Consider the following 21852-nt stretch of genomic DNA (forward strand, 5'->3'; position numbering starts at 1 on the left):
GGGGGGGGGGGTGTGGGGGAAGTTTCAATGTACTCACCTCACTCACAGCTGCACCATAGTTTAGATAACGAGCGGAAGTTATGTCAGGAACATAATAAGCACTTGCCGATAAATTCACAGCTTCAAGGTGTGCCTGCAAAACATAAATACATGGACAAATGATGCACATACAGAGAAAGATCGAGAGGAAGAGAGATACACTGCCTCTTTACCACAGTCCTAAATGCTCTGCTTTCTACGCATGGATTTTTTCAGTCAACCATTTGACATTTTTGTTCTATGGCGTGTTCCAAGATAATCTTTGGACTCGCAAGAACCAGGAAAAGATTACTTTCCTTGATTATGTTCTAGAACCTTTCAAAAAGGATGTAGGCATGTAGGCGTGTAGCCTAAGACAAAGGTTCTGCAGTCTCGCAAACTTTTCTAAAAAAACATTTTAAAAAAATGGGAATTTGATTTTGATCCAAAACACATACAAAGGAATCTAGGAATTTCCATTTCCTAAATTCATATTGTTCAGCAAAAGTTTGACTATGTAATCAACAAGGTAAGTTTTGGAAGTAGTGAGTAGATGTTAAAAATGTGCCTTCCAGACGGAAATCTGCACTTCCAAATATTAGAACACCATTTGGATTTACATCCAAATTTTGGATCATCTTCAATGACCCTATAACAATCTAAACAACTTAAAATTCTGGTGAGATTATCCCTAAATTCTGTGTCAATGGAATGGATGACTTGTCCTGCTTCTAGTCTGATAGGAAACAGTGGGTAATATCTTTCTTAAATTTGAGTTTGTTTGAGCTACTTCGGTTTGCTTCTACCTTGGTTGTCAGAACTCGAAATGAATAGAATAATTCAAGTGGTAATTGGTGGCTACCTCTGCTGATGGCTGATGGGTATCAGCACTCAAAAAACAATGTCATTTCTCATCCATATGCCCGGCCATTTGGGACGCCCTTAACAACTCTTTCTATAATAAGAGCAAACCCATTCGATCCTCTACTCTTGCAAGGGCTGGGAATATGCATTGCTCTTCTTGAGGAACCACAGTAATGCTATACCAATGTTCAGTCTCACACACACAGAGGGTAACGGTTTTGACTAGTTATTCAATCCTGATCCTGATAGCTCTAATTTTTGGACCCGGTACATGGTTCTGAGGCAGTTCTGGTCAGCCAAAATGGTTCAAGCATACTAGCTTTCTTGAAAAATTGAAGAAAGTAAAGTAGGCAATAAAAAGAGGATGGGGAGAATCCATTTATTGCCCATACTGCACCCATATATTGCCTACGCTGCACATGGACATATTTAGGCTTTGCCAGGACAACACAGTGACAAGTCCCCATTAATTAGATAATTTTTGTATAACAGACATATAACTTGGGCATTCCATCTATAGAACTTGTTGGAGTTCCTAGATGACGAGGACTAGCAAAGTGTGACTCCAATCCACCCTCAATCTGCATGCTTCTTCTGGCTATCCCAATTTAAGAATCAAAGCAACAAAAATTCAAGTGTCTATGTTCAAAGTTGAAATACTCACCTGTAGAATTAACATATCCCATGAAACTGTACCCATCTTCTCCTGCAACCTTTCCTTGAGAGGGATTAATCTTTCAACCAAGGCATTGCAGCAGAGGCGAACAGCTTCACAACTTGACTCAGATGTGGTACTCCCAGCAGTAAACCCTCCCTGAACTAGGCTTAATGTATCTGCTTGAATGACCCGCACTCTCTCCAAGAGGCTGCAATTCCCATCAAGTAGTACTTGACCAAGACCAAATGCTGCCATCTGCTTCACCTTTGTCCAGAGGCCCTGGCCCAGCTCAATCCCTCCGACTTCAACCACAACCGACCCATCATTGAGGAGACTCACTTTTCCTGGGGTTGGCCTCACCATAACATCATGGACAATTGGTACCCGAGAAATTCCCCTTTTCTTCCATTTGTTACAACAGTTGAACTGTCTAATTACTTCAAACCTTTGGTGGAAATTAGAAGAGCTTGCCAACCTATCCATCACAGAAGGCAAAGTATACTCAAAGGCTTCCCCAGAACCTCCTTCATAGAAAACCTTAAGACTCTCAAATGTGTGGAGATTTTTGTCCCTGACAAAATCAACTTCCATGGAAAGAGTAGATGCTACATGCTCGATGACAGCCTCAGCAATATATGAACCCTGTACCTCTCCAGGTGCCCGCATGGCTGACTTACTAGAATGGTTCGTCTTGCAGACTTTCATATCAACAGACAGAGCTCCCCAGTTGTACTTCTTCAGTGGACCAATCATATTATGTGGGATTACTGGGCTTACATCTTCAGAAATACCTGCATTGATTAATACATCTAGGTGTAGAGCTGTGATGATTCCATTAGATTTGAACCCCACATTGTAGTTTATTTTCATAGGATGTCGTCCTCCTGCCATCATCATATCTGTCTTTCGATCAAGGTAAATTCGGACAGGACGCCGAAGCTTATGAGCAGCAAGTGCACATGCTGTGGCAACCTAAAACATACTCGACAATTTGTAAGAAATGAAATCAAGAAATTAATTAACAGAGACAAGCAGACTTGCCAAAGGAAATATCTGCAATTAAAGAAGGCAAAAGTAAGAAAGACATCTCTACATCTGCTTAAAAGGCCCATCTATAAATTTCATAAAATACTCACAGGCAAAGACTTTATAGCCTTTCCACCAAATCCTCCTCCAACCCTCCTAGTAATTACACGGACATTATGGTGAGGAAGACCGAGGCATTTTGCAATCACAATCTGTGCATTCTCAGGGCACTGGGAGGCGCTGTAAACTATCATGCAATTGTCTTCATCTGGTACAGCAAGGGCTGTTTGTGTCTCCATGTAGAAATAGTACTGCGATCCAAGTTTGATCTGCAAATCGCCATTCAAAAATAATCAAGAGATGGTTAATAGTCGGAGACTAGACTAAAAAGGAGCAATCCAGTGCACGAGGCTCCTACTACGGCAGGGTCTGGGAGGGGCAAATGTATGCATTTCTACCCCCTGCTACACAGGAGAGGCTGTTTCCAAGTTTGAATCTTTGACCAACATGTTGCAATTATGCCACTTTAACGTTGTGCCACAGGCTCACCCACTAGTCGGAGACTAGACTTATTACTCAAAATGCAACTCAATCACAAAAATAATCACAATATCGAGGGGTTAAATTAAGGGGGATGCAAGATTATAACTGCACATACTAGAAAGGTACCTGGTTTCAAACTTTGGAACACCCTGTCACGGAAGAAACCAGGACTGGACCAAATTCGCAAACCATGAAGATTCCCACCAGTCACAAGCTTAATTTGGGAAGAAAATTGGAGCCACAACTCACGTGTGAATTCTCATGATTTAAGGGATAAATTTGAAAGGAAAACATTCAGTATTGGTAGAACAGCCGCAAAGAATACATTCTTTTAAAACATTTATAAATATTTATTTTAAGGGAAAAAAAATTACACTAACTAATTGGCAGCATAGTTGTCAAGGCGACGCCTAGGCGTCCTAGCCACCTTTTTTTTTCCCCCCCGGTGCCTTGGTCGCTTAGGCGCCTTGTTGGTGTTGCCTTAATTTTTTACCCCATCGATTGCCTTGGTTTGCCTAGGCTCTGTGACAACTATTCTTGGTAGAACCAGAAGTTAACTCATAGTCTCATAGTCTCATACTTGGTCCTTATTAGGTCCTAGTTGTGCTACAAGTTTACAGTCCATGCCTTTACAGAAAGAGAAGTATAAGAGGAGCACCTCAGCTGAGAGGATCCTGTGGTCTGCTTCTGCCATTCCTTTGGAGAAATTGCCAACGTTTTTTGGGTTTAGGAATGGAGGGACCTCAAAAAAGCTGGATTTCTCAACAGCCTCCTCAACTGTCAAAACAGGTGGTTCTAGATTTTCATTGTCATACTCAACCACCGCACAATTGGCAGCCATGTTGGCATGTTTCTGCGTATCTGCAACCTACAACAGCCTTTCAGTGGCTACATTAGTAAAAAAATGTATATATATATATATATATTCCAGATGTGCCCAATTGTAATTACCATGAATGCAATTGGCTGGCCTGCATAGCGAGTAAAATCATCAGCAAATAGAGGTTCAGTACCAAAAATGCTCCTAGCTCCTATATTCTCGCCTCCTTTTGGGATCTCTTTAACAGTAATAATCCCCACAACTCCATCTGGTATTGATGAAGATTTAAATGTTATACCCTTTACTCGTGCCAAAGGCCTTGTGCTATTAACGAATGCTCCATAAAGGCAATCCTTTGGAGCAGGAATATCATCCACATAAACAGCCTCACCTGATCATCAAAATATAAGAAATTCAAACATAAAGGCATCTCCAACCGACATAGGCTTTAAAAAACAAAAAAAACTAAAAAACTAAAAAACTAAAACAAAAACTAAAACTTTTAATTGGATTGTGCACAATTCAATTAATGAATAGCTAATAATTATCCTCTTTCCTAAGTTCCATACAAATTTTTCTTGAGTTCATTATGACTAAAAAATGGGCTATTCTCCGTGTAACCGTGCCCAGTTATATGGAGTTGTAATCATCTGAAATGGACCAAATAAGAAAGCAGGCAATTATGTAATCTGACCGTCTAAAATTTTTAATTATGGTGTGTCATAACATGTCTGTCACCCTATAGTACGAAGAAGACCCCCCCCCCCTACATGTATGAAGGAGGGCAAATTCAATGTGATGGCAGTATCAGCATAACCAACTGTGGTTATGTTATACATTATACCAAGAAAAATACACACAAAATTCAAGATCATGATGAAGGTATGATTCTGATAGGCTGTCTTACTATTTAAAAAGAAAGAAACAGCAAGATGAAAAGAACACAAAATCATTATTTTTACAGGTAAGCAACAAGAAACCTTTTTACAAAAATGGGATGAACCAGGGACAAGTTTAGTATCTCTTACTCCCAGTACAGGTGGAAAACCATCAAGAAGAAAAAAAATAGCATATGAATTAGATTATACGAACCAGAAGCTTGGATCTCAGCACCAGTTTTTGTAGTTGGTTCACCAACTGGATGATAATCTCTGAGAACTTCCACCACCTGCTTTGCAGATGAGAGCAAACTTGGCCTTATAGTATTATCCAATTTATCATAAGTACTCTCCACTTTGGCATCAATTGGGAAGCCATTAATAGCTCCATTTATCCCACCATTGGGAATTTCATCACCATTATCAACAAGAGGACAAAGAAAATCAAAAAGAAAACTAACAGCCAAACTTGACCTATAAGCAGCATGTGAAGCATTGTCATCAGGTACTATAATACCCTGGAGCAATTTAATAGCCTCAAACAAAAGACCCACACTAAGCAATTTTCCAGTTAAAAACTCCTCAACCTTCCTTGCTCTTATTGCATGTTTAGTCTCATAGGCACCAAAAGCCAACTGAAGGCTTTCCAAGATAACACCGTCACAATCTTTATAGTTAGAAACCTGAGCAAAAAAAGCAGCATTGAGATAGGGCAGTGCATTTCCAAGGGTTCTTGGTGCAGCCCGATAGCTTTCAAAGAGCAATCTGCTTTGGGTTTTGGAGGAATCATTTCTTATTTGTTCCCAAAAGGGGATTCTAACACTCAGAAGTATGGTTATCGAATCAAAGGGAGGGCTCTCCAAGAATTCCTCCAATGTAAGCTTTAAACTTTTTGTACCAATCTGTAAATCTACCAATGCACCTGCTGCAAGAAGTATGGTTGCAATGTCTGAAGGAAACTGACTTCTCTGTGCCATGACCAAATTACCCCCTAAACTTGCAGTATTTCTGATGTACTCTGATGCAATCTTATCCATATGATCAGCAATTTTTTTAAACAAGACTTCTTTGTATGACTGAGGTCCATGTTTGCTTTCTTCCTTCAAAGCTAGGATGGCATTGGAAATTGACACAGCTGCTCCAATGTCAATCCCTGTGCTATCCCTTCTGATGATAGAAAGCTCAGGGATATGTCTTAGATCAATGTACTTGTTGTAGTGATCAAGCTCTTTGTAATAGCCCATTCCGGTGTTACCAACAACTAGCTTCACCCGTGTCCAATTATCTGCTTCTTCAGATCCCAAAAGGCTCTGCAGCTCCTCAACACTAACAGGACTATACCAGGAACACTCTTTTGAATTCAAAAGGGTCTTGTTCTTTATTTCCCTTTTCAAGAACTCAGGAAATGTACAAATACCATCCCTATGGCTATAAAAGGGTAATCTACTTACATCTCTATTCTCCCCCTTTCTCCAAAAACAATTAAGGCCCAACTCTTCCAAATCAACATCAGCAGCAAAACTTTTGCAGGCATCAGAAATTGATCGGTAACCGGTGCACCGACAGAGATTACCAGCAATAGCCTTCTCAGCTTCTGATACTGTGAGCTTGGCAAAACCTGGTGATGGCTCTGGCCTTGGGGTCTTTTCAGAATTGCGTAGAGCGGAGAAAAGGGACATGCAAATCCCAGGTGTACAGAAGCCACACTGCGAAGCGTGAAAACCTGTGAATCTTTTGTGGATTGGGTGGAATCCATCTTTACTATTTCCAAGCCCTTCACTGGTGGTAATTGAGCATCCATTTAAGCTGCAAAGAAGAGTAAGACAGGAACTGATTGTGAAGTCCTCAACTTGGTCAAGCACAGGGTCATACTTGGACAGAAGAACAACACAAGCTCCGCAACCACCTGCAACCAAAAGGGCGGGATATTTATTTTCTTTTAAATTTGAAGGCAAAAACCATCCTACACTGTGTTTCGGAAAATCAAGAATTGGAAAATCATGTTTCTCTACATCCCACTTGGTGAAAACCGAATAGGTTGCGTACCTCATTATCCCTCATGAATCCACAATAAAATCCAAACTGAAAACCTAACCATCTCGATTACGTAATCTCGATTAAGTAGAACTTCCTTAATTTAATAATGAGGAAATCCAAACCCAAAAGACCCAAAACACAAAATTCATCAGCAGAATCAAATCAAAGGTGGGTAAAAGGAAAGTTATCAATCACTGTCAGATCAGTAGAACAATAGTAAACAGTTTCAGGACCCGACAAAATAAGAATTTGGCATCAAGACCCAAAAGAATAAAAACCCTTAAGCCCCTTGAGAAACATCGAAACATCATAAAAAAACAATTTATGAAAGAATAAGTAGAGAAAAAGAAAGTGACCTTCGCCGCAACCAAGCTTAGCACTTTTGAAACAAGTCTGAGAGCGCAAGAATTCAAGCAAAGTAGTAGACGGTTCGATAGTAGAGAGTTCGAATCTCTCGCCATTGATAGCAAAAACCAGCTTCTCTCCAATCCCACTTTCCATCCTTCCTTGACACCAAGTATGGAAGTAGAGTCTCGTTCTACTCCTGAAGCCAACTTCATTACTTCGAATCGTTGGAATTCCCCCAAACGACAGAAATTATAGAAAAAAAAAAATGAGAGACCCAGAAAAGATTGGAGAAAAAGAAGAAGCGACTCACTGTGACGCGATTCAAAGAATTACTGTTTTATTTTTCTAACGATTGATGGAACAGTGGATGAGTGGAATAGACGACCAAGAGAACGAGAGCCGAAGGGGTCACGTTCGCTAACAGTCGAGGGTTGACGCAACCATTCGATACTAGGATTAGAAATGGAAACTGCAAACCACGTAGCGTCATTATTAAGAATCATTAACGTCACACGTGGCGCAACGGTGACCTTTTTCATTTTGGCATTTTTTTGAACCACGATGGTGAAATTGTAGTGTGAAATTAGGTTATGCGTCCCTTAATCCAAGTAGAAGTATCGGTATTAGTGTCGGATTAGTGTCGGTCAATCCGGATCGAATCAATGTTTATCAGTCACTTTTGCTCTTGTTTTTTTGAATTTTTTTTTACGATTTTACCCCTGAATCAATACGAGTAATCGATCCAGATTGGTCAAGTATCAATATCAATCTCAACCGATATTGATACAATATGGACGTTACAATGCCGATACTTGATACCATGAGTAGAACCGATTTATGTTTGGTATTGGTATCAGATTGATATCGGCTGATCTGGATTGATGTGTATTAGATTTTACCCTTGTAACAATTCAAGTGAACCATTTGGGATCAGTGAGGATATATCTCAGTCGATACTAATATGATATGACCAATACAATACCGAAACTTGAAACCTTGAGTAAAACCCATTTACGTTAGGGGATAAATAAAATCTGTTTTAAATATGATTCTATCAAAAAAGAATAGGGTAGCATTTCACAACACTCCCAATCGTGACTAATAATAAAAAAAGACCCCCCGAAGAGAAAAAAAACCATCATAAAGGGTAGATACTTTTAGTTTGTATATATATATTGGCTGAAGGGAAAAATTTTTCCTTACATAAGTTTTCCTTCATACATGATGAACATTGCCATGTGGATTGAAGGGATAAAGACTTGCATGCACCCCTTCTTAACCCCTCAGGTGGCCCAGATGGGATATGGTGAATAGGTTTTCTGTTCACCGTGGCCTCAAAGAAACTCGATTCAAACTTACTAAAGATGGCCATCCTCCAACATTAAATCCATAAATTTAACAAATCAAAAATATTAGAAAATCCAAATGTACATTGCCAATGCAACACAATTGAAGACAAGATAATAAATCCAAAATACAAATTTCACATTCATATTTGAGAATTTTCTACTTATATATAGTAATTAATATTAATATCAGCAACAGATCAAGCAAGCTTAATACCCTTTATTTTTGTACTTTGTGAAATTATGAATATATCAAAGGCCTAAAGTGGAGGTGTGGTGCATTGAGAGGTTGGGGGGCTTGTCCCTTGGGTAGGTCAGGGCCAAGGGGGCAAAGCTGCTTGAATGCAAGTGAGAACTGATGGGCTTGCAACGAAACTTGGGCTCATTCAAGGCATCACAAGCACTCCTACATGCCAACCCCCCTCCATCCTTGTTCTTGAACACAAGTGGGCTAGGGCACACATTCATCAGGTCACTTATGCAATCAACGGTCGGGCAGGAATCAGGATACGGACTCGTTGGCGGGGGATATATGAAGCGGCACATTGTACCCATGGTTCAGACTCACTTCATATGCAACCATTGTCCCTTCAATGGTGTAGCAACACAAACCTTAGAAAACAGATCAGCTGCTCGTGTGGTTGTACGAGTTAGCATCCAACATCTGTCTTTTTTGTTTTTAAATATATCAATTTTTATTCTTATAATGGTAGAAAATAGGACAGCTGTTGGATGCTGACTCATACGATCAAGTGATCTAATCGTACAAATAGTGGATCCTATCTCCAAACCTTAGTAGAGCACCAATTTCCTTGTGTCACAATGGAACTCCAACTGGGGGAACAAATCATTGAAGGCAACCTGGGCCCAGGTCCAAATGCTCCCGGTCTAGTTATCCAGGGTCGTCTCTAGATATGTAAGTGAAGCGATTCGGGCTCCAATTCAGCTAATGTAACCCTATGGATGTGCTGAGGGCAAGCCTTGTTCCTCCTTTCCTGCCTGAAAAGTGAAAACAAAAGATATCTCAAAATTGAAGACAAGTTAAGAATACCCTAACAAGAAAAGGGTGTCCTACTAAAAAAAAAAAAAACAGAAAAATGAATCGTGGATATAAAACGAAAGATTCCTTTTTTTGTTCTCGTAAAATAAAAAAAAACATAGAAACGTTTTTTCGAATTACTACCAACGCAGCCATAGAGAATTAATTTAGAAGTGCATTGCATTTGCCTCCTTCACTCTTCCTCTAAACAGTGCCACTTTATCAAGTAAATCTGTAATACAGTGCCACTTAGGCAAGAGTCTAGATCTAATCCTCGTATGAGAATCACTCTCGTATGGTGCTTGATCCATACATAAAATTCACTTGTTCTCTCTCCTCTTACAGCATATTTTTACAATGAATAGATTCCATGTGTGAATCAGGCACCCTATAAGAATGATTATCATAAAAGGACATGATCCAAACTCCTTAGGCAAGGGATTATCTACTATCAGTGTAAAGGTTTATCTAGAACACTTAAATAAAACTAAAGTCAGGATTCGATGGATCTAATTTGGGTGCGTGCCCATTGTTCTTTATTTCATTTTTCCTTTTTTAAGGATGACTTGTTTTGTAGTTATGCCTTGGTGAGGAATCTAAAAAATGCTAGACTAAATTTCCCACCTAACCCAAGCCCATTTCTAGTTAAAAATGGGTTGGGTTGGGTTGGGTTGGGCTGGTGCCCAATCTGCATTTATCCCATCCTTAACAGATTTAGAATGACAAAGCCACAAGGGCACAGAGCCAAAGCATTGGTCATCGTCTCCATGTGTGTTGACTGGTGAGTGCCATGCAAATGAGAGAGAAACAATTTTCAATTTTTTCTGTCAAAAAGATGGGTCAATTACACAGACCCATTAACCCAATGGGCCCAAGGTCGGTGACAGAAAAGATACTAATCTTTGGAAAGTAAACACCACTCTTAGCTGCCTTTTAGGCTTTCACAGACAAATACGTAAACAAAACTAACAAAAAGATAGAAAGGGAAAATAGTGTTTAGAGATTGCACCGTAGAGATTTAGATAAAAGGCAAGTCTCAGAGAATCTTTCAACCCATTTGCCAAAGAATGGATTTTTATTGCCACAAACCAGAAGAAAAGAAAAGAAGATTGGGTTACCCATTACCCAAGGCTGCTTGCACATGAAGTTAAGCACCTTTCTCTTCCTTTTCCCATTACAACTAAGAGATCCACTACTCATCCGTCATCACCATTTCACTTTCTCTCTCTCTCTCTCTCTCTCTCTCTTCTCTCTCTCTCTATTCTTTCCCTTCAATATCTTATTTTCCTTATAACCCATCTCCTTAGTACACACTTACCTCTCTTCCTTCCTCTCTCTCTTGCTTAAAACTCATTACAGTCACGCTATGCAATAACGTTATAGTAGCCGCCATGGCCACTGTGAGGAAGCTCATCGTGGAGGTGGTAGAGGCTCACAATCTCCAACCCAAGGATGGGCACGGCGCTTCGAGTCCTTACGTTGTTGTTGACTTCTATGGCCAACGGAAGAGAACCAAGACTGTGATGAGTGACCTGAACCCTACGTGGAATGAACCTTTGGAGTTCACCGTGGGAGGCCCATCTGACGTGTTCGGTGATACACTTGAGATTGATGTCTACCATGATCGTCGCATTGGACCAAGCCGGAGAAACAACTTCTTGGGTCGGATCCGGTTGAGTTCCACCCAGTTCGTTCGTAAAGGTGAGGAGGCATTGATTTTCTTTCCCTTAGAGAAGAAGAGTTTATTCAGTTGGGTTCAAGGTGAGATTGGTTTGAAGATATACTACGTCGATGAGGTAGTCCCTCCGCCGTCTCCTGCGCCACCTGCGGTGGAGGAAGTGAAGGATGAGAAAGAAAAGGAGAAAGAGAAAGAGAAACCACCAGAAGTGGCTGCAGGATCTGCACCACCACCGTCTGGGGAGCCGGCAGCACCGGAGGGAGAGAAAATGACTGATACTCCATCGGCAGAGCCGCCACCGGAACCCAGCCCTGCGCCACCCGCAGAGGCAGCACCACCAGTAGAGGAACCTTCACCGCCACCACCGGAAAACACCAATGAAGCAGCGAAGGCGCCAGAACCCGAAGTAAGTAAAAATCCGGTGGACCCACCACCAGAACCAACACTTCCTGATACTGAAAACGAGGCGAATCCCCCCAAAATGGTCCCATCTCCTGAAGAAATGTCGCAGACCGCATCCATCCCTGACCTTAAAGTTCCCGGATTCAAACCCGCCCGGCCAATCTACCGGCAACCAACGCCGGGTTATCTAGATTTCACGTCAGAGCCATCAGAGAGGATTCCAAAAGAACGGTGCTCTTACGATCTGGTGGAGAAGATGCACTACCTGTTCGTTCGTGTCGTCAAGGCTCGATACATACCCACCAACGGCAACCCGGTAGTCGAGATCCTCGTTTCAGGCAGTCAGGTCCGGACCAAGCCGGCCCGGAAAAGCAACTTCTTTGAGTGGGACCAGACCTTCGCCTTCAGTCGCGAATCGCCCGAGTTAGCCTCCACGTTGGATGTCTCCGTGTTGGACGTTTCCAACTCGGACCACACGGCTGACGTGGCAGGTAAATTCCTCGGCGGAGTTTGCTTCGACGTAACGGAGATCCCGTTGCGGGACCCACCAGATAGCCCACTGGCTCCGCAATGGTACAGGTTGGAAGGAGCTCGGGCCCGCAATGGCGATCTGATGCTAGCAACGTGGATCGGCACCCAAGCTGACGAATCCTTCTCCGACGCGTGGAAAACTGATACAGCTGGCAGCATTAGCTCACGTTCAAAGGTCTACCTCTCCCCGAAGCTTTGGTACCTTAGAGCAACGGTCATCGAAGCCCAAGACATTCTGCCGGTAACGGCGTTACGTGAATCCAGCTTTTTAATTAAGGCTCACCTAGGTTTTCAAGTACTCAAGACGAAAATCTCCGTCAGCCGTAACGGATCACCGTCATGGAACGAAGATCTCATATTCGTCGCTGCTGAGCCTTTTGGTGATCATCTGGTTTTCTCACTGGAAAACCGCCAATCAAAGGAATCTCCTGTTTTGGGGATCGCCAGAATACCACTAGCGAGTATCGAACGACGTGTCGACGACCGGAAAGTGGTATCACGGTGGTTTAGCCTCGAAGATGCCGTGGATGAGAAGGTGGTTTACAAAGGGCGTATCCACCTACGCCTGTGCTTCGATGGAGGATATCACGTGATGGACGAAGCTGCTCACGTGTGCAGCGACTTCCGTCCGACCGCAAGGCAGCTCTGGAAACCACCAGTAGGTACGGTCGAGCTTGGTATCATCGGATGCAAGAATCTTCTCCCCATGAAGACAATCAACGGTAAAGGATCCACCGATGCCTATTCCGTCGGCAAGTACGGTCAGAAGTGGGTGCGGACGCGTACGGTCACAGACAGCTTGGATCCTAAGTGGAACGAGCAGTACACGTGGAATGTTTACGATCCTAGTACGGTGCTCACCATAGGAGTGTTCGACAGCTGGGGGGTATACGAGATTGACGGTTCTAATTCTAAAGACCCGGACATGGTGAGACCCGATTTCCGAATCGGTAAGGTACGGATACGTATCTCGACTCTGGAAACAGGTCGGGTGTATAGAAATACGTATCCATTGCTCCTGTTGTCACCTACGGGGGTGAAGAAGATGGGAGATATAGAGCTCGCTGTACGGTTCGTCCGTGGGGTTCCCACTCTTGATCTCTTGCAAGTGTACGCGCAACCCATGATGCCGTCGATGCACCATATCAGACCACTTGGAGTGTTTCAACAAGAAATGTTAAGGAAAGCGGCGACGAAGATCGTGGCCCAACACTTGTCAAGATCAGAACCGCCGGTAAGGCGTGAAGTGGTGCTATACATGCTTGATGCCGATTCACAAACTTTTAGTATGAGGAAGGTACGTGCGAATTGGTACCGGATCATCAATGTCATAGCTGGACTGTTCGATATGGTCCGATGGGTGGAGGATACACGTACATGGAAGAACCCAACCGCTACGCTGCTTGTGCATGCATTGTTGGTGATGCTGGTGTGGTTCCCTGATCTAATAATTCCCACCCTTGCATTCTCTGTGTTCGTGATCGGTGCATGGAACTATAGGTTCCGGGTGCGGGACCCACTGCCACACCTTTGCCCAAAGATCTCACAGGCGGATGCAGTGGATCGGGATGAGTTGGATGAGGAGTTTGATACAGTGCCAAGTAGTAGATCAGCGGAGGTGGTACATGCGAGATATGATAAGTTAAGGACGCTAGGAGCGAGGGTGCAGACGTTATTGGGTGACTTGGCAACGCAGGGGGAGAGGGTACAGGCGCTGGTGACGTGGAGGGATCCACGGGCAACGGGGATATTTGTGGGGTTGTGTTTTGTGGTGGCGATACTATTGTACTTGGTACCTACAAAGATGGTAGCAATGGCGTCGGGGTTCTATTATCTGCGCTATCCGATGTTCCGAGATCGGATGCCCCCACCAGCCTTGAATTTCTTCAGGAGGCTTCCAGCACTATCGGATCGTATCATGTAAGGGTGGAAGCAAGGTATATTGTTTATAAAAGAAAAAGTTGCACTTTACGTACTGGATCAATTTCGAGGGCTTTTCTCTTTCTTTTTTCCTTATAAATTAGTCCTTAACTGTAATTTCAGCAAAGTTTTTGCATTGTAATAATTGGAAATATATTAGGTTTTATTGTTCAAGCTTATACTTAATAGTTGAGTCATCCATAAACAAAATGAGATTACTTTGGCACATATTCTCAACAAAAAGTTATTAATAATTACATAGCATTATTAGAAGGCATGAGTTGCTTATGAGGTTGGGTTGGTTCAATTTTTATTTTTTTTTTCTTTTTCTACTATCAAAAAAGTCGCAATAGAGCAAATTTACCTTTACACCAAGGCCCACAATGTTCGAAAAGTTCCCATTGGGTGGGAGTTACAAAAGATGAAAGATGGGCATGGGGGACAATTTACCAAACTTGTGACAAAAACAAAGATTAATCTTTAGCAGCAAGCTTATGAGGCACTAAGGTTGCAACGACGAGAGACATAAAAAAAAAAAAAAAAATAAAAACAAACTATCAAGCTAAAAGATAAATATCTTCAGCAAATAGTTGAGTCGCCCAATCTATAAAAGAGGTGAGTGCTTAAGAGCAGCAACATTGCAACAATCACTGATTGACACTCTAAATTATGTGAGAGTGATTAGGTTCTTGTATGAAATTTATTTTTGTATCGAACCAATCCACATAGATGGAATCCATAAAAAAAAAATAAATAAATAAAAAAAAAAAAAAAAAAAAAATTAAAAAAATTAAAAAAAAAAAACCCTGTGATAAATTCCATCAATATAAGTTAGACCATAAAAATGTACCTGATCCACACTCAGTCATGGCAAGTAACAGTCTGTCACAAAATAGCCTTTGGCAGTGCAAAGTGGGAACCATGAAGCCCATCACCAACCTTAGGCTGTATCCCTGACCACAAAAGGTCCTGTCTTTTAACAGGCTCTTCCAAGCCCATGAACTAATATGAGATGGGAGTATGCCTCAAAAAGAAACTCTCTTAAATATCGTAACCTATAATGCATTACTGTTCCCGGGAGAAGTCCCCAACACTGCCGAGCTAATAATGCTTGGCTGAAACATTCAAAATTCCATAAATCGTCTCCTCGGCCATTCAATGGCCGGCAGCACTTGGTATGAGGTTTCTGTAAAGTTTTAAAGCTTTTGCTAAGCTGAGATTAGCACAAGGTCTATAACGTGTTGCCAATTTTATCAGATTCATTTATTAAATGATTGTGAAACATTATTTGTTTAAATTCTCTTTGTGATGAAAATCAAGATTTGACCATCGTAATCACATTAAATTAAATATTTAATGATTTCTAACCATATGTTAAAGGGTAAAAGCACCTATGAATGCGAATACTCACATTGGATGTTTAACAAATGACAATATACTTTTTGGGAAAAAAATACTACCTCCTAGAGTACCATATACTCACACACATGGGGAAATAGAACGAGGCTGTGAAAACATGTTCATGCCTCGGCTCCACTTCTTCATATATATAGGCGAAGGGTAAACTAGAAGGTACCCATCCGTGGGTTGTCCATATGGTTAGGACGAATTGAGGATTGTGTGGATAGACGCGCGGTGTCAGGTTTGAATCTCTATCTGTACATCTACGATTTAAGTGGAGAACGTGGCTCGAAGTGATACATTATAGATTCAAATCTAACCATTAGATCATTTGATCAGATATTATATATTAAAATATGACCATCCTGATATTATCCATTTGTGTCAGATGGTTTTACCTTTAATGTAAATGAATTTATCCACAATAAGATCAAATAGGTATCGATATTGTGATACCGATACATATTGATCAATTCGCTAGATCCGATCCTGTTTTCTACAACTAAGCTTGCCAGTGATGATAAAATATCTTGCTTAAAAAGTTGTTATTAATCATATGAAGATTTTGCACCTTGACATTGATATCAATAGTACAAACCCAATATTTGATGAATAATAATAATAATAATAATAATAATCAGACCCAATTTAAAGGATGCGTTTGGTCCAATGGTGAAGGTACAAATGTTATGACTTAATAATCAAGTGATAGAAACAGGCTCTCGACATTCTCAGGATAAGATTGCATAGTTTTCTCCCCAGACCTCGTACATGTAGGAGTCTCATGCACCAGATACGCTATTTTTAGATAATAATTATTAGACAACATCCTAATAAAATATGTAAATCACATGGAAAGATGAGCATACCAATAGCTAAAAGAGCTAGCCCTTTTGTGAAAATATTTTTATTCCAAAAACTTTATATGATGATTTTTTCAGTCACATTAATACTCCAAAGCAAAACAGATTTTGGTTTTATCTTTCTTAATTTCCTTTTTCCACCAAGCTATATGTATAATCTATCAAGAAAACACATAAAAACAAAGCAAAAGCTCATCAGGAAAGTCTGTATTGATAAGCTTATCAGTACAACACCACCATTTTTTAGTCACATGGGCAATTGGTTCTGGCCAACTGATACCATTGGACAATTTTTGAACCTTATAGATTAGACATATGTCAAAATCTGGACATCATTAGATCTATCATGTGGCAAATATTTAGATCATTCTGACAAACTTATGAAGATGACTCTTCGTGATTAAATTTGCCCTTTTATTTTTTAATAAAATATGTTTTTCTCACTAAATAAATAAGCAAATGAACATAGAATGTGATCGAATTTTCATGTGCTCCTATAAACTTAAAACTTAAGTGGGTGGAACAACGCATTAGGGGACAAATTTTCTTGTAAACTGGCTGTAATCGCAGACATCGGCATGAAATTTCGTTCTGATTAAAAGGAGTATTTTGGATAATGCTAAAACCTAAGAAATGTTTGGGAGGGAAACCCATAAAGGAAGAGGATTATTTCATTTCAACACATATGATTATGGGCCACAGGAAAAATCCTGGTACCTGGTTTACAGGAAAAAAGAAACAAAATCCCCTTTAACCCAACCCATTCCTATCCCTCTATGCAGGTGCAGTGTCATGTCCAAAGCCTCATGCACATTCCCGCCCACCATCGCCCACAAACACATGCATACACCCATCTAACAACCAAACCCCCTATCCCAAAACACAGAGAGAGAGAGAGAGAGAGAGAGAGAGAGAGAGAGAGAGAGAGAGAGAGAGAGAGAGATCAGTAAACTTAAGGTGCTCATGGCTGGGCAAGACCTATAGCTTGTGATGCTTGCAAGGATTTTCACACATAAAGTTGAAGCTACAAGGCACAAAAATGTTGATTAATTATTAGAAAGCATGCCATATAGGATAATATCACTAATTAATATCTGGATATATGAGAAATCACTATAGGTTATAGCTGCATGTTTACTAATCACTCATATAATTTGAATGCATTATTTTCCTGAAGAGAGTGATATAATTCTTCACTTATCAAAAATAGAAAAAGTTTGGAGGTGTACCCATGAAACGCCTACCCAATGTGATTAAGTGATTCTGAAACCTTCAAAATATCTCTTTTTTTTCTTCTTTTTATTTTTTTTTTCCATTTTTTTTTTTAATTTCTCTAATCAAATATAAAATTAAAATGAGAAAATATAGCAATTTTAAGAACCACTTAAGAAGTAGATATATTAAAGAAAGATGGGCTTGCATAAATAACTTAGGAGAGTCTAGCTGCACAAAAATTATTTGATTAGTTGAGGCTGAGGCTGAGGCTGAGGCTGAGGCTGAGGCTGCTGGACCTCTCTAAGGGCTAAATACTGTAGCTTCTCTGACCATAAAACACTAAATTCATCAGTTTGGTTAGCAAATCAGAGATTATTATTCCTTCCAAAGTGTAAGACAAAACAATAGAAACAATCAAAAGATGAGAGGCAGAAAAAGAAGAGGACAACTAAACCTATAGTTGATCAGATGGAATATTTTTGAGCAATTCCAAGTAGAAAAACCAACAAGATAATAATGATAAGTTCCAATATATTCTTTTCCTCTGCAAATAGATAGGCATCACGTGGAACCCTCCTTGTTTCTAAGGAAACCAAAAAATTAGGTTTAAAAGAGGAGAACTTCTTCAATTACCCAACTGGGTATTATAAGAACAGTTCTAATAATTTTCATTTCAGAACAAAAAAGGAAAAGGAAAGAAAAATAAATAAAAGAAACCCTATACTTCTCTAGGTAAGGGAAAACCCTAATTATTAGGGCTTATATAATGAGAAACTGAAGAAGAAGAAGAAGAAGAAGAAGAAGAAGAAGAAGAAGAAGATGGGTCTATAAGATACAAAGACTTTTTAGTGGGTGGAACAGGGGTTGGATAAGGAGAAACAGGAACATACCTCAGTTCCTTTTGATCCAAGAACAAAGCATGTTCTAGAGCTTCATGGCTGTGCTTCATTGGCATATAAACCATAAGACCTAGCTCTTTTCTTTTGATGGAAAGCCTCGTGTGAGGAATGAAGCCTGGTCCGAGATCATTCCACAAGAAGAAACCACAATATGGAATCAAAGCATAGATGAACATACGGAAGGATCTTGGATCAAACCTCATTCCAAACACTTACTTTCTCTCTCTCTAATAAAACCCACTAGGCAGCAAAGCTCTGATCAGGTTCTCAACCTCTCCCGTATCTCACATACAAGAAACAATAATGTTAATTGAAGTGGAAGAAGAGTTTATAACCAAGAGACCTGGTATGAGAGGAGACTGGAGAAGATGAGGAGAAGCAATAGTAAGGAAAGCACATGATGGACAGGTCATATGGGGAATAAAATAATGAAAAGCTGGTGGGTTTTGGGAGATGATGTTGTCTTCTTCTATGGCTTTTTATGGGAGTAGAGAGAGTGCTAAGGCTTTTACAGGCTTTCCCCCCTGTGAAAAAAAAAAAGGAGCACTGAAAATAACGAAGAGAGAGACAAGGGAGGATGGGGAGGGGGGACATGGGAAACCTAGGGTTTCATTGCTTTATATACTAAAGTTGGGCTCACAAGGGAGGGGGGAAAAAAAAAAAGCTAATACCAATGAGGATATGTCCATCAATGTTAAAAAAGAAAGGAGTCATTCATTCATGCATTCACCAGTCACCAGTACTTCTTACTCTCTCCCATTTCACTATAGTAATAATATCTTCTAAACATGGCATGTGGTTTTAACCATTAAATAGATAAAGAAAGAGAGAAACCCATCTCATCACTCTAAGTACGATAGTAATTATAGAAAAGGTAACTTATGTTGAGGAATGGAATTCCAGAAAGATGATAACCTAATCAATAAATCACTACTTTTGTGTTTGTGTGTGAGAGAGAGAGAGAGAGAGAGAGAGAGAGAGAGACTGAAATAGTAATTGTAAAATGCATGGGAGTTTGGGAAGGGTACAACTTAGAGGTTTTCTAAAGAGAAAAGGCATGGGAGTTTGGGATGGATGGGATGGGTACAAGTTAAGGTTTCTAAAGAGAGATGCTAGAAGTACTAGCTAGCACATAGGATGAACAGGTTGTGTGGTTCAATGGAAAAAGTTTAGTTTAGCTTAGCTTATCATACACTTATATTTTGATAGGAAAATAGACCATTAGGCATAAGCGTGAGGCCTGCCCATTTTCTTTTCTTAGTAGTTTGTTGAGGCTTGGAATTCAGGTTGAGAAAATCCTAGTACTCTTTGTAGATACCTACCTACCTTAGGATATTCTCAATTTATGGAATTTTCCTTTTGTTGGTATCTAAGCAACCATATCAGATAGTGCATATTAAATTGGGATCGACTTTGACATTCACTCTTACTAATTCCTCAATTAAGAGAGAGAACATTGTAACTACCATTGACACTGCATAAAGGTTATGGCTATAGGTGGTTCCACCTTTTTTTTTTTTTTTTTGGCTTAAAAAAATGTATTTGGTTTTGTGAAGGTGGTTTTGGTTTTGGTTCATGCAAGAAAAATCCTATGACTTTGTTTGGTTAAAAGTAAATTAACGTGAAATTAGAACAAAAGCAAAGTGGAAGTTTTGGTATAATATTGCCTAGAATAGTTGTGTAAACACTAAATAACAGTAAACTCCTTAATGTATATTAAATAAGAACCTTCAATATGTCACTATGAGGAGTGAAGCAGTTTATTTCATTATATTTTTTACCCTCTCAATTATTTATCTGAATTGAAATAGAAAGGTAGTCATTGTAAATTCACTTTCGTAGGATTCCTTGTACCAAATCCCTCCCCTTCCTCATTCTCCTACTCCCCCTCTCCTCCCCCCTCCACTCCTCCCTCTGCATCTCCCTCACATCCCTCCAGAGCTCTCTCTCTCTCTCTCTCTCTCTCTCTCTCTCTCTCTCTCTCTCTCTCTCTCAACATGGCAAATTATCGTGCTCACACATGTTGACAAATCATGGCATTGGAAAAATTTTCTTAGTCAGGGAAATTCCTATATGTACCCTTAATATATTGTAAAATATGCATAAAAAGCAAGGGCAAAGCAATCATAGTGAAACACTCCACTTCACCCCCCCCCCACAGTGCTACAAAAGATTACCCTATTAAATATGGTAACCTACTTATACTTCAATCTTCATCCAAAAATACCATATATTATATTGCTGAGTTTGTAGTATGTATATTGCTAAGTTAGTTACACAATTGTTCTTTGTAATAATACCAAAATTTCCTATCTCACTTCTAATCAAACTAGGTATATATGTTTCCTCACTTTTTCTTTTGCTTTGTGAAGGTAATTTATATGTAAAATAAAATAAAAATTTCTGACCCAAAAATAAAAATAAATAAATAAATAAAAGGGATTTTTATTGGCAAACTTTTTTTGGAGCTGAAGTGAAAATTTTCGTTAAATTTCGACTACTTTCACTCGCATAACTTCTAACAGAGGTAAACTTCATTGGAGATCCATATTATTGGTGGGATTGTAGAACTTATAGAAGAAAAGTAATTGGAATTCTGATCTCTTACGAACACATGGCTGGTTATTGTTGGCCTGGGATCCACAATATTGACTTAGTTTTGATGAACACAAGATTGTGTAAGAGAATCTGATCTACAGATGCAAAATAGGCTTCACCATTACCCCTCTCCTCACCTTTTTTTTTTTTTTTACAATTACTCAAAAAAATAAATAAATAAAAAATAATAATAATAAAAATAAATCATCAGCTATTACGAATGATTGTCTTCAACAATACAAAAGATTTTCTTCGTGGGTTTTCACATCACAAGAAAAGGATTTCTACCCTGGTGAAGGGTTTTCCTCTTTTTCTTTTTTGGTTAACGTCTCCGGTGAAGTTAGCTCTCTCTTCTCACTAACACATGCTCCACCTCGGTCGTTCCAGTCTTCCAGAGGATGTTATTAAAAAAAAAAAAAGAAGGAAACAGAAATTGAGATGATTATTCACATATCATTTCGAGCAATGATTTCTCTATCTTCTTTTTGGGAACAAGAAATTGGGAGGATCCTTGGTTCCATCTGTTTAACATTTAGTGGTGATTTCCAACCCTTGGTCCCACACCCACTTTCGCTAGTGTTGGGAACATATACATACATGATTGGCGTCTTTTCTCAGGTGGGGGCTCCTCATTACCGTGCCTTGCTTCACACCCCTTGTCAGGTGAGGTCAGACACCCAAAAAAGTGTTCCTCTTCTTACAAGCCCAACTCAAACATGACCTTCCCAACTTTTGTTACTTTTTTTGGCATCTGAGCTGACAACGTAA

The 21852-nt window shown here is 39.9% G+C and overlaps 2 protein-coding genes and 1 long non-coding RNA gene across 3 annotated transcripts in view; 1 reads left to right on the forward strand and 2 right to left on the reverse strand.

Moving 5' to 3' along the window:
* LOC122086580 (abscisic-aldehyde oxidase-like) overlaps positions 1-7617 on the reverse strand; it is a 12766-nt gene extending 5149 nt beyond the window's left edge. Inside the window, exons 1-7 of the mRNA XM_042655494.1 lie at positions 7201-7617; positions 5022-6713; positions 4061-4320; positions 3768-3977; positions 2677-2895; positions 1547-2512; positions 38-133 (exon numbers count right to left, since the gene is read on the reverse strand). Coding sequence (XP_042511428.1) covers positions 38-133; positions 1547-2512; positions 2677-2895; positions 3768-3977; positions 4061-4320; positions 5022-6713; positions 7201-7345 — 3588 coding nt within the window. The 5' untranslated portion in view covers positions 7346-7617. The remainder of the gene's footprint in view (positions 1-37; positions 134-1546; positions 2513-2676; positions 2896-3767; positions 3978-4060; positions 4321-5021; positions 6714-7200) is intronic.
* A 3148-nt stretch (positions 7618-10765) lies between these two features.
* LOC122087516 (FT-interacting protein 7) lies at positions 10766-14282 on the forward strand. The gene has a single exon (XM_042656672.1). The coding sequence runs from the start codon at positions 10969-10971 to the stop codon at positions 14110-14112; it is 3144 nt and encodes a 1047-aa protein (XP_042512606.1). The 5' UTR covers positions 10766-10968; the 3' UTR covers positions 14113-14282.
* A 2743-nt stretch (positions 14283-17025) lies between these two features.
* Positions 17026-19048, reverse strand: LOC122087532. The gene is made up of 2 exons (XR_006142762.1): positions 18478-19048; positions 17026-17396 (listed from the first exon to the last, which is right to left on the reverse strand). It is a non-coding gene; the product is annotated as an uncharacterized LOC122087532 (long non-coding RNA).
* Positions 19049-21852: the final 2804 nt, after the last annotated feature.

The sequence above is a fragment of the Macadamia integrifolia genome, chromosome 8 (genome assembly GCF_013358625.1).
Source record: "Macadamia integrifolia cultivar HAES 741 chromosome 8, SCU_Mint_v3, whole genome shotgun sequence".
NCBI lineage: Eukaryota > Viridiplantae > Streptophyta > Magnoliopsida > Proteales > Proteaceae > Macadamia > Macadamia integrifolia.

Excerpts from the sequence above, each read along its gene's own strand:
- LOC122087516 (XM_042656672.1), top strand. The coding sequence starts at position 10,969 with ATGGCCACTGTGAGGAAGCTCATCGTGGAGGTGGTAGAGGCTCACAAT.